Consider the following 17645-nt stretch of genomic DNA (forward strand, 5'->3'; position numbering starts at 1 on the left):
AGTGATGGAAACACGACTCTGTGTGTGAGTGTGCATGTGTGTGTGTACTAGATCAGCCTGACATTTGGGCTCTGTTGTGATTCTCTTGAACTCTGATCTTCACATCCATAAATCATCGTCTGCTATCAGTTCGTCAGAGCGGTAGAACACATCCAAGGATTTGTGGTTGAGGATGACGGAGGAAAATAATTGGTCCTGCAGAAACAACAAGGAGCGGTGTCACAACTCTGGATGAGACCGACGGACACATCTCGTTTGGACCATGAGGAGCATGAACGTCCATGTGACTGTGGGTGTCAGAGCACGGGGCCCCTGTGGCTCCGGAAATATGCTCGGTGGTGTTGCACCACAAAGAGGTCTTTGTGTGACGGCAGCAGGGACGGTGGCACATGGAAAGCTGGAGGGGAGAAAAGGAGCTGAGAGTACAGGTGTTGGAAAGAAGGGTATACATGGAGGGGTGCGGCGCTTTGAGGAGATACCTCACACAGGGAGGAGCGGCTGGGTCAACTTGGTGAAGTTCTGGAGAGAAGATCGCTTCCGGCAGCTCCACAAGCACATGGAGAGGACCTTTAATGCCCTCGGCCCCATCTACAGGTAGCATTATCTTACCTTACGTGTGCCACTGACACTTAGATAAGGAGAGTGTTTTGATCATCAATATGTTTATGTTGCAGTAATGCATGTGAGTTTACACCATAGTCTTTCTGTGTGTGTGTGTGTGAAGGGAGCACTTGGGCACCCACAGCAGTGTGAACATCATCTTGCCATCTGACATCGCTGAGCTGTTTCGCTCAGAGGGCCTGCACCCCAGACGGATGACCCTGCAGCCCTGGGCAACACACCGAGAGACACGGCAGCACAGCAAAGGAGTGTTCCTCAAGTAAGTCCCACACACACACACACGTCTGTACAAATGTGTGTTACTCACGTTGTGGTGATGTAATGAAAATGTGCTGAAGATGCCACACTGTGGGGACTTGCCTTCCTTCTAAAGACAAAATACAAGTCCCCACTTTGTTGAATAAATTTTAGGTGGGTTAAGGTTAAGGTCGGGTTTATAGTTGTGTTAGGCCTGTGGTGGTTATGGTTAAGGGTTAGAACAAGTCTCCAGAGAATGATTGTATGCATGTAAAGCCCGTTTCACATGTGCAGTCTATCCCTGAAATGTTCAGGAAAGAAATAACTTTATTTGTTTTTGTAATATTTGCTCTAACACTGTCCTAACTAAATAAGACACGAGCGAGTGCCAGTTTGATGTTATTATGTGATGCAGTGCAACGCTTTGAGCTGGACTTTTGTTGGACACCCTTTCTAAAAAAATTATACCAGTCACTTACTTTGAAAGTGCAGCAATGGATGAAGAAAGAATTAGGAGTTTTCTACACAACAACTCCTCATTTCACTACAAAAACCAAATTAAATCCAACGTCATCCAAAGCTCTTTTAATGTATTGAATCCATTTTTCCACTTAAAATAAAGCACAAAGAAATACTACTTGCCTTGCAAACTTTCTGAATATAACATCACAACAAAAATATTGGCACTGGACAAAAACCACACATTGCCCACCTTGTTTCAGAAAATAACAAGAGATATATTTTTGCTTCATACACATACATCTGCCATTGCCCCTTCTTCTTCTGTGAGTTTTATGGCAGTTGGGAAGTGAGGGAAACAAGTGTGTGTGTGTGTGTGTGTGTGTGTGTGTGTGTGTGTGTGTGTGTGTGTGTGTGTATAAGAAGTGCATCTAATCACTTGTGCCATCATCTTCTTGCTCATCCAATCAGTTGGGGAAGTATTCTGCTTTACTGTTGTTGATGCAGCTTTTAAAACCTTTTATATGTAGAATATTAATGTGATTGAAGCATCTTTGAAATTATTCTGATGACATAAGTTTTTGTTTGCAGAAAACTCTGCCATTTCCTGCATTACCTTCTGCCCATTCTTCACAGCGAGGGATGCCGTGGATTGCTGTTTTGTTTTACCACTGGGAGGATTCAAAACATACATTTTATAATGTTGGTCGACTCAAAAGAGGTGTAGAAGACAGTCCCTTCAGGATGTTGCAATGTTGCGATCCCAACAATTAACATAAATTCAGCCAGTTGCCATGAATTCTCCTTGCAATTTTGTCCTGGCAAATTTGACTATTTAAAACGTGTAAAATCTCATTCTATTGTAGAGCTGCACGCAGCGTAATAATTTGCTCAGCCCTTCCTTACCCTCCTCTCTATCTCTCTGTTTATCCTATGACTGCTGCTGCAGGAGTGTGAGGTCCATGTCTGGGACAGAGTCACACACACAGTCTTAGTATCACACGGTTAACGTAACCCATGCAATGGCTATTAATGTGTCTATTGACAATCAGCTGTGGCTGCCCCCCCGCCATCACAAGTAGATTATAATTCTGTGGGAAAGGCTGAATATCATAATAAAGGGTTCAGAATCTGAGACAGTATTGCTACTGTTTTGCAATTCTTTACTTGCTCCTGCAGTTTAATTTAAAAAACAGCAACACACACTTAACAACATTGCAACAAGCATCGCAATTTTTTAGAGCAGCTGTTGTTTAATCAAGCATTTCAGGCTGCAACAATCCTAAAAAAAGCTGCGAAATCAACCCAGTCTCACTCTGAAGTCATCTAAATCCGACGCTTGGGCAGTGACTTGCGGCGTCAGACACTGACAAAAACGTCATCCTTCCACGTCAGCATGATACGCGGCTGGTTGCCGTTATAGTTTTTGCGTCCTGTGAGTTTATAAGCCAAACACTTCCTAAACCTAATGACATGCTTTTGTTGCCTAAGACCAACCACGTGTGTTAGTTGTTGCCGGAAAAAAAATCGTCAATTCGCAATGTTGTTCTGATGTAGTGCATTTATTTTGAAAGAGACTGTATGTAAACAGTAAATTTCCTGTTAAAATGGAAGTGTATCTCAAAAGAAGACAATGCGTGTATCAGGCATAACTTGACACGGAGTCTCAGAACATCAATAACCAACGTACCCATGGTAGCTTTCATGTTGTATCTGAACATGGAAGGTCCATGACCAAACGTCGATATGTGATGAGGTCGGAGTGAGAATGTGTTGGCGAAATCCAGCAGGGACTGAGAAGAGCAACAGTCGAAATCAAAGCAATGAGGGCAGAGATAATTCTGATTTTTTTGTCCCTAATAGACCACAGAGAGACACAAAATTATTAAAAAAAGATGCAAAGCAGCCATAGGTAGATGCAAAACAACTGCAGAATGACCACAAAGAAACTCAAAAAGACTGCAAATCATGCGGCTACTAGCTTTGTTTTTCCTTCAGCCTGGTATTTTTGCTTGGGGGGGGGGGCATCATCTCTTAATCTGTCCATGGTCTTAGGTTAGGTTTTGGCTAAGTGTTGCACATAGAACTGGATGGCTAAAAGTAAAGTTGTGTAGAGGTAAAGCATCACAGAAGGGCTTTGTTCAGGTTCAGGTTAAGGCAAGGGGAGACACAAATTGACAGGCACACAGACTCTGACACAGAACCTCTACCTAATGGATATTTAAGTAACGGAACAGCACATAGGCTTTTAGAAAAGTATTTCTTCTTTCCAACCCAGTCTCTTTTCTTCACAATGACTGAGCAGAAGTGAAGCGGCTCGACTTTAATGCCTCGCTGCAAATCTTCTCTCCACAGGAACGGTGAGGAGTGGCGAGCTGACCGTCTACTGCTCAACAAAGAGGTGATGATGAGTGCGGCTGTGAGGCGCTTTCTCCCCCTGCTTGATGAGGTTGCGATGGATTTCTGTCGAATGCTGCGGGGGAAGGTGGAGAGGGAGGGGAGAGGCGAGGAGGGGAAACGCAGTCTGACCATGGATCCCAGTCCTGACCTCTTCCGCTTCGCACTGGAAGGTCAGAGATCATCATCTTCCAGTGATCTGTCATGTGTGATTACACGGTCGTTCATTAACACATACACATCAGTGCCACAGAATCCTGGCTGCTTTTCTATCCAGGAAAAGTGAGTCAGGTATAGAGAGGTGTGAAAGGGTAAGGGCGTGATGGGGACATCCCACTTCTTAACTGTCACGTCTACTTTTCATCCAGCAATGATTGACAACGAAGTCCTGGAGGAGGGGACAATATGGATTAATGTCACCTCCCTCTTTTGACAGCTTTCATTCATCTCTCTGAGTTGAGTCACAAATGCTGACGTCAGCTGTGACGCCATCTCACGTCAGAGGAATTATACAATCTGCAACATCACCTTTTTAAATCTTGAGAAAACTTTCCCCTTGCTAATATCTCACTGCTCCTGCTCTGTCTGATTTTAATTCAAAAATATTCTCACCTCTTTCCAGAACCAGTCTCATTTTAACCCGAGGCTGATCTGTCGTTAGCATTTTACAGATGTAGGAGGTCGAGGAGAACATGCGCCCTTAAAAATAGAAACACCAACAAAGGCGATCAAAGCTCCAGCATTCTTTTGCCGGGCTCTGCTCCTTTCATGAGCCTATCTGCAACATGCCACATTCACAAGTGTGAATGCTTGTGTGACTCAGCGCGCTGTGCACTTGTACGCATCCGTGTGTGTGTGTGTGTGTGTGTGTGTGAGAGAGAGAGAGAGCAAGAGAGAGCGAAGGGGGGGAGAGCTGATTACTTTGAGTCATGCTAGTCTGCTTCTAATGGGACCACATCACAGAAAGCCAGGTGCTAAGCCAGGATAGGAATAGACCTGCAAGAAACTCTATTCCAGTCAGTGATGTGAGGTTAATATAATACGAACATGTCTGATAGCTGATGGATGTCAGGTATAGGAGAAGTAGCTCCTCTGAGGCAGCGTATGCACTCAGAAAACAAATCTCTCTGTGTGGAGCTGGATTTGAAAAACAGAATATTTTCTTGCTGTCATAGAAACAGGTCTTTTTTGGGCTTCATTTTGGTACATACTCAACCCATAGTGCCATGTAATCCTGCGAAGCTTAAATTTAAAACATGAAGAAATGAGTCAGGAGGTTTTATAATCTCCTTAAAAAACTGTCAACCTGCAGTTTATTATTCAGTAAAGCCTTCACTAGTTTAAAATATTTTTCAAAACAGTGTTTCAGCTTGTGCTAGCCTCAATTTGTTTTAGCCTTTTTGCTCACCTTGAAACACGTCAGTTATGTCATATCCTCACCCTTGCTGCTTTCCTCCCCCTCCTCTAGCCAGCTGCCATGTGATCTACGGGGAGCGTATTGGCCTTTTCTCCTCATCTCCCTCCCTGGAGTCCCAGAAGTTCATCTGGGCAGTGGAGCGAATGCTGGCAACAACCCCTCCTCTCCTCTACTTGCCCCCTCGCCTGCTGCTTCGCATCGGCGCTCCCCTGTGGACCCAGCACGCCAGTGCATGGGATCACATCTTCACCCACGGTACAAGCATTCACTAGTTCCTCAAACTCTCTTCAATCAGTTTCAGTATCCCTCTTCTCTGCTCCAATCTTACCTGACTCTGACATCCTGTCCTGATCTTATTCCAGCGGAGGCGAGGATCCAGAGGGGGTACCAGCGGCTGTTCCAGACTCGAGGGTCAGAGGCTGGAGCAGCTGGAGGCCAGTACACCGGGGTTCTGGGTCAACTCATGGAGAAAGGGCAGCTATCTTTGGACCTCATCAAAGCCAACGTCACTGAGCTGATGGCTGGAGGGGTCGACACGGTGTGTGTGTGTTTGTGTTTTTGTGTGTGTGTGCATATATTACTCATCCTGTGGGAACACAAATCTGTTTATACAGTCACATTGTGGGGACTGGCCTTCCTTCTAGGGACAAAACACAAGTCCCCATATAATAAGTTATTAAATTTTGGGTGAAGACTTAGGTCAAGGTTAGAGTTCCAGGTAATGAATGTCAGTCGTGTGTGTATGTTTTCGTGTGTATTACTCATCTTGTAGGGACATAACCCTGTTGTTGACACAGTCACACTGTGGAGGCCCTCCTTCCTTTTGGTGATGAAACACAAGTCCCCATAATGCAAATCATTACATTCTAGGCTGAAGACTCTGGCTAAGGTTAGGGTTAAGCAAGTAATGCTTATGGTTATGGTTATACTGTGTTCATGCTACGACTAAAGGCCAATTTCCACCAGATGCGTGTTGGTTGCGTCTGCGCTCCGGCATGGCAGCGGAGCCGATAGGATTCCATTCTAGTCAATGTGTGTGTTTCCACTCCGGAGCCCTCCGCAACAGATACGCAGGACTTCTATTTTTGCCGGACGCTGGAGCACAACACAGCAATTCAGCACAGAGCAGATCGTGCGGGGCAGGAAGTCGTGCACAGAAACACAATAAAACATCCGGTTAATTTTCAAAATAAAGTACGTAGTGTTCACGGCGGATCATATTTCCCTGCACTACACCTTAAAAACTACATAATGGGCAGAGGCAGGCCTGAAGTCAACAGGTCAGTCATTTCACCCTGTGAACACCATGGACGAGGAGATATTAATCATGGCAGTGCACCAAGATGTCTTCCAGTGGAGCTGCACCGCACCGCACAGCAAACGCAGCCGGTGGGTATTGACGGACGGCGGAGCATGCAGCGGATAACCAGCGCTGCCGTTCCGCAACGGACACGCATCCAGTGGAAATCCGGCGTAACACAGCTTGTGTGGGTCTGCTACTTGCCACAAAGCTCCCCGACTGAACACCATTTAAAGTTTTTGCATGGCTAAAAAATATCTGTGGTTTTACTCAATGTCTGAGTCCCATTTTAACAGCACATTTCATTGCCCTGTGTGCACCGCAATGCACAGAAAGCTAGCATAGTGTCAGCTAGCTACGCTAAATAACACAGTATCACAGCTCGAGTTCAAATAAACACAAGAAGTTTGTGCTCTAGAGAAAGGATCAACACTCAGTGAAAAACCTAAGCTCTTTGATAAGCTAATATGGCAAGGCTTAACTATACAGACCAGTGAGCAGTGATAACTAACATGTCTTTGGGGTCATCGGGTGGGAACCTCCTTTCACCAGTGTTTCATCTAGTTGGTCCCACGACACCTCCAGGAGGCTAGACAGTGATCTCTAGCGTCCCAGAGACACTCCCCTAATGCCAGGTCTCACTGCTCCCCTCCCCGCATCAACCCAGTAACCTCCTTTACCTTACTTACGCATGGCTTTCTCAGCCCAAACAGCACTGCCACCTTCAACCAAACCCAGGCTCTGTACATGCAAGCTCCAGGTAGAAGCAGGGCTGATACTACCTTTCCTAGCACATTCACCATACTCTATTTCACACGCTACATAGCATAACTACAATATAAGCTAAAGTTAAAGGAGCTAAATAATCTTACAGGATCAGCAAACACACTCACCTTGCCGCATGGCCTCAAACAAAATGGATTCAAATAGGCCACTCCCACACTTAAATACTTCCTCTTCCTGGATTTCCTCCTGACAGGAAGTGGATCTCTCCACCTGATCTCAAGGAGTCATGTGCCCTGTTTAGTAGTTCCCCCTGCTGGCCCCCAACTGACATTATTTCTTCTCTTATAGATAAACTGGCTACATTTAATTGCTTCATCTGACATTTCCCTCACTGTCTTCCTCAAACTCTGTCCCCGCACCCCAAGTTCCCTCAAGGGGCGAGACAGCTGATCTTGCTATGAAATGAAAACATATGATTGGTCGATATTTCAAGAGTTGAGACCAGCTCAACTGTGATTTGTAGAGTGTCACGCCCATCCGCAGTGACATGTGTTGGGCGTCGGTTTTTAGATTCATGTCACTGGCTTCCATTAGAAATGACTTGCAGCCTGTTGTTGTGTCACTCGTAGTATGAACACAACATTATGGTGAGTCTGGGAAATGAATGTAAGTCAATGTACTGTCCTCTGAAGTGATGAAAACATGACTGTGTGTGTTCCTTGGCTTGTGTTTGTGTGACCTGACCCTAACTGATTCCACATCACCTCTCATCCTGTCCTCTCTGCAGACAGCGGTGCCCCTGCAGTTTGCTCTGTTTGAGCTGGGCCGGAACCCGGAGGTGCAGGAGAGGGTGAGGCAGCAGGTGAGGGCGTCATGGGCTCAGGCTGGTGGTGATCTTCAGAAAGCCCTGCAGGGGGCGCCACTACTGAAAGGCACAATCAAGGAGACTCTCAGGTACATATTACTCAAGACACATCCATTTAACTGTTTGTGGGCCACCTATGCACACAGTCTGTACACCATCTCTGGTTTGTGTCAGAGATGTCTCCTGTTGCCTCCAAGTTACTGTCAAGTAGACAGTGCACGATGGATGCCACCTTCATTATATGTTTAGAAACCAAGCAGTAATCACATGCGGGGATCTTGTTTAGCTCAAGGTGAACCATATGTGTGTCAATAACCTATTTAGGAACATGCACAATAGAATCTAAAAGCTTTTTACTGAGCTTTCAGCCGTCTTCATCAGTGGAGTAGTTTGCTCAGTTGTCATCGAGACAGATCTGTTGACATGTGAGCTCAGTATAATTTTTCTCCATGGCACTTTTAGGACCTTCTCATTTATATCAGCTCAAAAGTAAAGCATGAAAGTTCATTCTTGACTTTGGAAATAGTGGTTTCATGAAACAATTCCAACTCAAAGTCCACTTATACACTTTTCCCGGGGCTTTCAATCATATCTCTCAGTCCTTATCAGTGGATGGACTGTGGTTATTTGTCCTAATGATGGATCTGTTGAAATGTGAGCTCAGTAACTGATACGTTGTCTTGTCCTGACAAGAGGTGCTGTGGATAGAATCATAATACACTACGGAGCTTCCATATTAACAGAGCCATCTGTCATCTGACAACTGTTCAGGCTCCATCGGCTGATGAAGATGCAAATGAAAGCCCCTGAAAAAACATATAAGCTAACCTTGAAGGATTGTTTTGTCAAACTACTATTTCCAAGGTCAAGAGTGAACTGTTATACTTAAAGCTCCAGTGTGTAGGATTTAGGAGGATCTATTGGCAGAAATGGATTATAATGTTATAAGTATGTTTTCTTTAGTGTATAATCACCTGAAAATAAGAATGGTTTTGTTCTCATTACCTTAGAATGAGCCTTTTATATCTACATAGGAAGCAGGTCCTCGTCCATGAAGTGCGCCATGTTGCCCCGTCATGTTTCTACAGTAGCCCAGAACCGACAAACCAAACCCTGGCTTTCAAATAGTGTTGAGCAGTAACGTATTACTAGTAACACGTTAGAGTAATAATATTACATTTTCCAGTGATGAGTGTAACTAATTACTAATAAAATTTCAATAATAATATTACAGTTACTCCAAAACTAAACAACTCATTACAATGTTACTTTTGTTATCACATCACTTCTGACTTGAGATACAACAGTCACAGTCACATCAGCTGACTCATTTCAGTAATCGTCCGTTGTGCAGGCACGTCACAAAGCAGCAGGCTAGCTGGAAACACTTACCTTAGAGGCTGGAAATATTCCCATCACTTTGATTTTGTCGGGAGGAAAGATGACAAGTACACTGTTGCTACAAGTAGTCGGACTAAAACTCTTTCCACTGTGAAAAACAAGTCCTCAAACCTCCAGTCTGAAGAACCTCGGCTATGAGGACTAAGAAGACAACAACATGAAGCTCCAGGAAATACACCCCACCAAAGGTGAGCCCTCCTCAGCGCTACACTGGCTAAACCAAAACTGGATTTTACTTGTGGACAGCTGCAGGCTACAAAGAAGTGACAGAGCTTGTGGTTGGATATGTGGTGGATGAAATGTTGCTCCATGAATGACTCTCCATCTCTCAGGCAGAACCTTGGGAAAACACTGGTCACAGGCGACAGAAAACCCCAAGTAAAAAATAAGCTGTCTAGCCTTAGCTACACTAAACAGCGATTACGATGACATTCACACAGAAGCAACATATATAAAATCTGCACAACAAGTAAAGCTCCCGTCAAAATGCCATTTATTATAGAAGAGAGGAGGCACACATCTTAATTTTGGGGAGATACACAATTACCAATTTTATGGGGTGTAACAGAAAATTAATATCATGAGTAGTGTGATGAATTACTGTTGGCAGGGTGTAATAAGTAATATTATTATTTTTGAAAAGTGTAATGAGTAATAAATTAAATTTTTAGAGTAATGAGTCCAGCACTGCTTTCGATAGGGCCAGTCGCATTTTCAGGGTGGCCACCATAGTTAGCAGCCCCTCTATGACGAGCCAAAAAGCGTCAGAAATACACAAATTTGTAATGTGAAACTGCTTTATTGTGTTTTTTCTAGTTGAAATCACAATAGGCCCGTTTCCACCGCAGGAACTTGGGGGTAATTTTACGGGGCCAGGGCCGTTGGTGCGTGTCTCCACCGCAGGAACCACCCCCGTAACTAAGACATCCGCTGAAAAAAATATTTTTTTCAGGGGCCATTTAGTGAGTTATTACAGACACCGCTATTGGCTAACAGCGTCCCTACGTCGCCCCAGTCAAAATGGTCGCACAACGATTACGTCACATCCAGAGCCCATAACTTTCCAGGAACCTTCCTCGTACTCCGCTCTCTCAGTGGAGACACAGTGGTTGAGAGGGCCGAACGAGAGGACGTTCCTGTAGTAGTCCCCCAAATAGTACCAGGAACTTCTTCAGTGGAAACGGGCCTAATGTGTGTTTGTTTTGGAGAAGAACAGACCTCTGCAGATAATTCGGCTTCTGGTAAAAAACCTCCTGAACAATGAACACTGAAGGAATCCTAACCAGGAGTTCACACTTGGCACATGGGAGAAATTTCAACTGGTTGCAATTTGCAATTCTCACCACTAGATGCTGCTAAATCCTACACAGTGCTCCTTTAAAATAATTTAGATTTTAATGAGATAAGGCCATAAGATAACACAGTAATGCAGGCCTCAGCTGACACATACTGGACCAAGGACATCTGGGGCATCTGAGGATCTGCAAGCTATACACTTAATGCATTAGCTGAGGTGATGGAGTTAAATGGAGACAAACAAAAACAGTTTTCCCCTCTGATCAAGAGGATATCATCAAGAAAAAGATGGTGCTCTGACCTTTGGAAAAGATCTTTGAGAGTCTGTTTCCATCACAAGTGTTTTCATCAACAATGAGAATTGATTAGCAGTAACCCTGACTTTAGTGTTGAGTCAGAAGTCGAAGATAACATCTACAAAACAGGAATCTGTTTGTGTGTGTGTGCAGGTTATATCCAGTGGGGACCACAGTGCAGCGGTATCCGATCAAAGATATTGTTCTCCAGAATTACCACATACCTGCCGGGGTGAGTGATCAGACCGCGACTCTGCACACAAATACACTCAGGTAAATTCACTGTGTTTCATAGTCATTGACTCTCCCTTCAGACCATGGTCCAGGCCTGTCTGTATCCCCTGGGACGGAGTGCAGATGTGTTTGAGGATCCACTGCGCTTTGACCCCAGCCGGTGGGGCAGCAGCAGAGAGGAAGGCCAAAAAGGAGAGGGAGCAGGGGCGTTTCGCTCCCTGGCGTTTGGGTTCGGGGCGAGGCAATGTGTCGGGAGGAGGATCGCTGAGAACGAGATGCAGCTCTTACTCATGCATGTGAGTACTGGCAGACAAGAGGAGGAGGAGGAGGTTGGAGAGAAAGGATGTGATGCAAGAATTGGAAAGGCTGATGTTGAGTTATAAGGAAAGAAAGACAGAAAGAAGATTAGACAAGCTTAATCAGTTCCTGCTGAGCAGTGGTGGAAGAAATACTCACAACTTTTACTGAAGTAAAGTTACCAGTGCCACAGTGTTAAAATACTTCATTACAAGTAAAAGTAAGCACTGATACTAATACCTTACAGCATACGACGCATTTCACTGTATAGCCGGTTGAAGTAGAGTACATTTCAAATACTTGTTATCAGGGATGTAAGTTTCTGTTAATTTTGCTTTTGATAGCAGGACAACCATTAACTGACTCAGTGAACTGAAGAGTAGCAAAATAAACCTATAGACTGACATGCATAACCAGCAGAGATTTTAATCATGACAAGATACCAGACGGCAAGGTGGCACCTGTTCTCTTAATGCAGTAGCTTGTCTGGTGTGTATGCCGAAAAAAAGTTTTTTAGCTTCCAAACTTACTTTTGTGGTCTGGGGCCCACTGAATATACACAGTAGTGTTTGTCACTGGCCCCGCCCGCTCGGCTTGTAGACTTTACATTGTGATGAGGTTATGAATTTTTAAATCACTTAAGTAAAGTTTTGCAAACATAAAACCACCATGGCTCAAGAATTCACAAAAGAATGATTCATATTTGACCTTATAATGACTTTAGTTGTTCTTTTATCTCAGACATGTGTTAGGATGTTACATACCTTGACATGTTTCGGCGGAAACTTCCTCCTTCCTCAGAAATGTCACTTGGTGGTGGTTGTGACGCGACTGTATCAGCTGATCTGTCAATCAGATCAGCTGATGTCTGAGATAAAAGAACAGCTAAAGTCATTATCAGAAACTAAAAACATAATGAACACCATTGAACTATATTTGACCTTGTCTGCAGTTTATGGTGTCTGTCAACAGCTTTACAAATGTCTTTTTAAAATGGTGGCCTATGAGGAGAATCCTTTCTGGGCTGCATGGGCTTTTTGCTGTAATACTACAAGTGACCACTGGGAAAAATTTGCTGGAGACCCAGGGTCTCATCTATTAACACTGCGTAGCATATGCACAAAATGAGGCCTGAAAGAGGCACATGTCAACTCCTACAGAAAAGTTGTGATCTATAAAAACAGACTTGATGGAAGAAACTTTGACCCATGCTTATAAACAGTTTGGAGATAGGAAATTGGTTATGCAGATGGTGAGGTGGAAGCTTGGTTAGAGAAATTGTCGAAGATTTTTTATAAGTTAAATGAGACCCCTGGTAACCTGTCAAAACTATTCTCAGTGGTTAATTATTGACATCCCCACTTTATATACTTTTAGATTGTTTACTCCAGTGGTTACCAAGCTAAGGGTCGACCCCTCCAAAGGGGTGTAGTAGATTAAAAATATTTCACGCTGAATTATAGTGGCGCTGAAGTATTGGGTAGCATAAAATGAAAACACTACTATTAGGTAAAGTACAAATCACCTAAATTGTACTTGAGTAGATTCACTGATGTTCCACCACTGCTGTTCAGTATAACATGTGATCCTCCTTATCATCTGCTCTGCTCCTTCCCTCCCACCCTGTCTTCACGCCTCCATCACCTCCTTTCCCCTCTGCCTCCCTTTATCCTCCCTTCGTCTCCCTCCTCCCGCTCTGTCTAGATCCTGCTGAGCTTCCATCTCAGTGTGTCGTCTTCAGAGGACATCAAAACCACATGCACCCTCATCCTCCAGCCTGAGACTCCGCCAAGGATCACTTTCAGCCAACTCTGACACACGCACGCACGCGCGCGCGCGCACACACACACACACACACACACACACACACACTGAGGAGACTCATGCCATCAACATTTGACATGCACACAATGCAGCCTGTTTTAATCTCCCAACATGCCACCCATATTTCTGATGATCCTCGCGGAGGCTTATACTGAGCTGTTTTTGTATCCTCCTACACTTTGCATTCAGCCCAAATATTCATAGTGCTGATGAATAAAGTATAATTTCCTCATCCTGTTGTCTTCACTGTGGCCAACCTTGCAAAAGCAGCATAAGCACTGCTCTCCACTAGATGGCGCTAAAACTCACCAACCTGCTCATTTACATTTGACGCGCTTGTCCCTCCTCAACTCAGTCTTGGCCCGCTGCTCCGTGCATCCAACAGGTTGGTCGTTTCCTTCCTACAGATCTAAACTTTGCACTTACTTCATTCAGTATGTACGGACTGTATGCAGTGTACCAACACTTCTCTCTGCACCCTGCTGTTTATGAAACATGTTTTTTTGTCCGATTGTTTATTTTCCTGCTGTTTATTCTGTCGCTCCGCCAGATATTGATCTCCTGCTTTAGTCAATTGCTGACAAGCTCCAAAAGACTTCATTTTCTCCTGAGACAGGCAACACACTCACAGGTTAAGATGAATGCTCGATGTTAGAGACTAAAGGACAAAGGTTTTATTACTAATACTGCCGTAATTATTGATTGTTTTAAATTTAAGCTGCATGTCTTATTAGTGCACTTTGGTCTCCATGCGTAAAACCGACCTTTACTCCAGTCTGGTAATTATGAGCTGCGCCATTATATCACTCCAGGTGTGTTCTCCACAGATCACATGGCTGCAGGGTTTTGTTGATTCACTCAGGAACAAAGGTCTGTTTGCCTTTGGCTAACGATTTACACCCTCTGCCTGTCAGCCCAGGTCCATGCGTGACTGTGCATAGATACACCTCTGCAGCTCAGCTCCATGCACTCTCTCCACACACCAAAAAAGAAAGTTTGAGTAAACTGTGTCACCGAGTGGAGGACACATCATCTCTATGTGTCACCTCATTCGTCAAAGTCTTACACTTATATAACGCCAGCCGTTATCAGTCCACTGTTCTGGGAGAGAGGAGCTGGATTGTGTGTTTTCCAACACTGCAGTGGGTGAATGCAAAATGTGAAGGACGAGGAATTATTAATGACACAAGCTTCTTTAAGGTTTCAGAAACTTACTGAGATCAAGAACGTCAAACTAAATCTGCAATCAATCAACCCTTTTTGATATGTTTTTCTAATCTAAGATACCACTTCCTGGTTAGTCACCCTTTAAAACGGTATAATAGCTTACAATCACTGGTTATTAAATAATGTACTAATACTTTACAGATCAGTTAAAAGCCTTTAAGAAAAACTATTTTAAGTTGCCAGGTTGCAGCTGGTTTTTACGCTTTTAAAGCAGTAGTTCCCAACCTTTTGCCTCAAGGGATCCCTTTTCTATCATTGAGTAAACTGACGACCCCTGCATAACAATAACAGTACAGAACAACTGATCAGCTACAAAATCAACCCAAATAGTAAGCGCAATAACTGGGAATTTTGAGGAGATTATTTCTTGTCAATATTGCATCAGAGATGAGTTTTCCTGATATTTTAGGAACCTTTTTTTATTTGGTTCCCTCTCTGTGTCATTTATATTTTTGAAACCACCAGACAAACTTATTCGGCTTCTTTTTTTTCACAAATTCAGTATTTTCTTCTCTCTGACACTTGCCCATTGTTGTATTAGCTCTTGGGTTGTTTTAAGTGCGTACTTCTCTAATGCAGGATGAGGCTGAGACGAGGGAGCAGAGAGTAAAGGCCCTATCAATGTAGCTTGTGTCTTCATGGTGCCGTTATCCTGCGAGATTTTTCAGATGTCTCAAATAATATAGAATAATCTAAACTTGAAAAATAATTATTTCATTTATTTTTCTTAACAGAAATGAATACAATACTGAGATATAGACCGACTGTATATATTTTTAAGAAGTTTTCTTACACTCCTCAAAATCGAGAAGGCCTCATGATCCCCACATGAAGCTTTGCTGACCCCTGGTCTTGGGTCCACTGTCCTACAATATGACCCTTTGTCTTGTTAGCTCTTTAGTTCATTATGCATTAACAGATTGTTTGACCCTTTGATAATTGCTGCAGGCTACATGTATTACCTTTAATGATTTACTTACTTTTGCTTTGGGCCTTTTAGAAACTGAGAAACTCTTCTTTTTACAGTTAACTGATACATTGCTCTGTCTCAGAAAGGACAGAAAAAAGTGAAAAAAGTCCAATACATTTTCTTTGAGCCCTTAGTGACATCTTTTTTTTTTTTTTAATAACTCTTTATGTCAAGTATTTTTACACCATAGAGAACACTGTGTGGGTGCACACTAGGTAAGTATTCATGTTCTCAAATTCACATCATAAATGTCGTTTTATTGTCCAAACATTCACGGTGAAGCTGCGTCCATGTCTTCTGAAATATAGACAGTCCATTTCTCCCATTTTCTGAGGAATACTGCTCCTCTAGACCTTGGAGTAAAAGTCATCTTTTCCATTCTAAAGATCTCCTTGAATATGTCCATCCATTGTTTAAGGCTTGGAGGCTCAGATTTGTACCAGCTGGCAATAAACAGTGTTTTACACAGATACCAATCTTTCTTATTTATCACATCTTCCCTCGTTGCACCAAAATACAGTATCCCAAGATCTTTTTATAACTTGAACATATTTTTCTCCAGAATATTTTAATTTTTGGACTTGTCCAAAAAATGTGTGAATGACAGGCACTCATGTATCCGCACCGTCTCCAACACTGCTGTTGTGACTGGAAAAGTTTGCCCTAAATGTGCGGTGTGACAACGAAGCAGCCAAATTCTCTCCATCTCTTGGAGCTGGTAGAGGGGAGCTGTGTTTTCCCAAAGTGACACCTTTAAATGTCTTGTTTTGTCCAAAACCCAAAGTTTCATAATAATGTAGTGTTGCCTTGAATATTGACTTATTGATACATTTAGATTCTGAATATCTGAAGCGGTTTTAATTCGTGTTTTACATACAGTATTGATACTGGTACCAGCTGCACATTTTGGCTTTACTGTTAATGTTTAAATGTTTACCACAGTCATTCTGCTGCCATCTGCTCCTAACCAAGAAGAGAAAAGTCATAGTTGTCATGTTGTGGCCTTGTTATATTTATATTTTAATACAAATTTTAAACTTTATTCCCCTTAATGTTGGTTTTCCCCGTGGTATTGATATCTTTCAAGTTAGAATTTCCGGTATGGTGACAACACTATGACAATATGAAACAAAGAAAAGCAACAGTCCCCCACATCTGAGAGGCTGAAAAGAGCAAATATTTTGGGTTTTATCTCGAAGAATGACTTTTTTCAGTTGTTGAAGATTGTGCGTCTGTTGGCCGACTAATCACTTAATCAACAAATCATTTCAGTACAACATACAGTTGTGTGGAAAGTAATGTGAAGATACTCTGTGTGTGGTTTGGGGTTAACACTGTGTCAAGCTCAGGTTGACACACTCAGGTCGTTACATAACCCGCAGCGATGCACCAAATAGACAAGAATCATTTTGTACTCGAGTGAACCCTGATAGTTATGTGTCGTAAACTTTTTCCATTTTTAGCATCACCTTGGCCCAGTGAGGCCACTTATTCATCCAAAATCATTCGCCTTTTGCAAACGGTGGCCTCACTGCACATGGTGAGAGTGGGAGGAGAGATGAGGGGGCAGCAGAGGGGTCAGAGTGTGAAAATGAAGGCAAGGGGCTGAGCAAGGCTTGTTAAGGTGACACTAGACTCAGAGAGGTGCACGACCTCAGAGCAGACGAGGACAAAGGCGGAGGAGAAGATATAGAAAAGTTGAGGAACTAAAGAAACTAAAATAACAAACAGAGGAGGAGGAACTGTGCAGTGGATTTGGATCTAATTAGAAATTGATTTTTTTAAGAAAATGGGTAAGTCGACCAATAATATCGTTGAGTTATATTAAGTTTTGTACATTATCATTCGACTGCAGCATAATTTAAACTCCTTACATGACCTATTAGGGATTGATTTACTTGGGTTAACTGTGAACTGCTAGAACATAGGAGCTTTGTGTGCAGGTAATTATGCCTATCTAAGTCTACTGGCTTATAATTTGTCACTTTACAATATCTGTGGTTGTGTAACATTGCCCAGTTCTAACCTGTAGGCTAGATAATGCACCACTGTGTCATTTGTCGGTTGCTTTTGAACTT

At 43.1% G+C, this 17645-nt stretch overlaps 2 protein-coding genes across 2 annotated transcripts in view; both read left to right on the forward strand.

The window, feature by feature from the left end:
* Positions 1-139: 139 nt before the first annotated feature.
* Positions 140-13602, forward strand: LOC125893014 (cytochrome P450 11B, mitochondrial). Its single transcript, XM_049583419.1, has 9 exons — positions 140-594; positions 725-880; positions 3673-3887; positions 5183-5386; positions 5494-5669; positions 7945-8111; positions 11169-11247; positions 11330-11545; positions 13251-13602. The coding sequence occupies exons 1-9, from the start codon at positions 263-265 to the stop codon at positions 13359-13361; spliced, it is 1656 nt and encodes a 551-aa protein (XP_049439376.1). The 5' UTR covers positions 140-262; the 3' UTR covers positions 13362-13602.
* Positions 13603-13683: 81 nt separating this feature from the next.
* The window catches only part of pklr (pyruvate kinase L/R), a 30324-nt gene continuing 26362 nt past the window's right edge, over positions 13684-17645 (forward strand). Inside the window, exon 1 of the mRNA XM_049583420.1 lies at positions 13684-13755. The gene's annotated coding sequence lies outside the window, so the exon portion shown is untranslated. The remainder of the gene's footprint in view (positions 13756-17645) is intronic.

Source organism: Epinephelus fuscoguttatus, linkage group LG8 (assembly GCF_011397635.1).
Source record: "Epinephelus fuscoguttatus linkage group LG8, E.fuscoguttatus.final_Chr_v1".
Classification (NCBI taxonomy): domain Eukaryota; kingdom Metazoa; phylum Chordata; class Actinopteri; order Perciformes; family Serranidae; genus Epinephelus; species Epinephelus fuscoguttatus.

Bases quoted from the DNA above. Each gene is read 5' to 3' on its own strand.
- LOC125893014 (XM_049583419.1), top strand. From the start codon at position 263: ATGAGGAGCATGAACGTCCATGTGACTGTGGGTGTCAGAGCACGGGGC. The intron at 881-3,672 runs GTAAGTCCCACA...TTCTCTCCACAG, and splicing joins AGCAAAGGAGTGTTCCTCAA to GAACGGTGAGGAGTGGCGAG. The intron at 5,387-5,493 runs GTACAAGCATTC...ATCTTATTCCAG, and splicing joins GGATCACATCTTCACCCACG to CGGAGGCGAGGATCCAGAGG.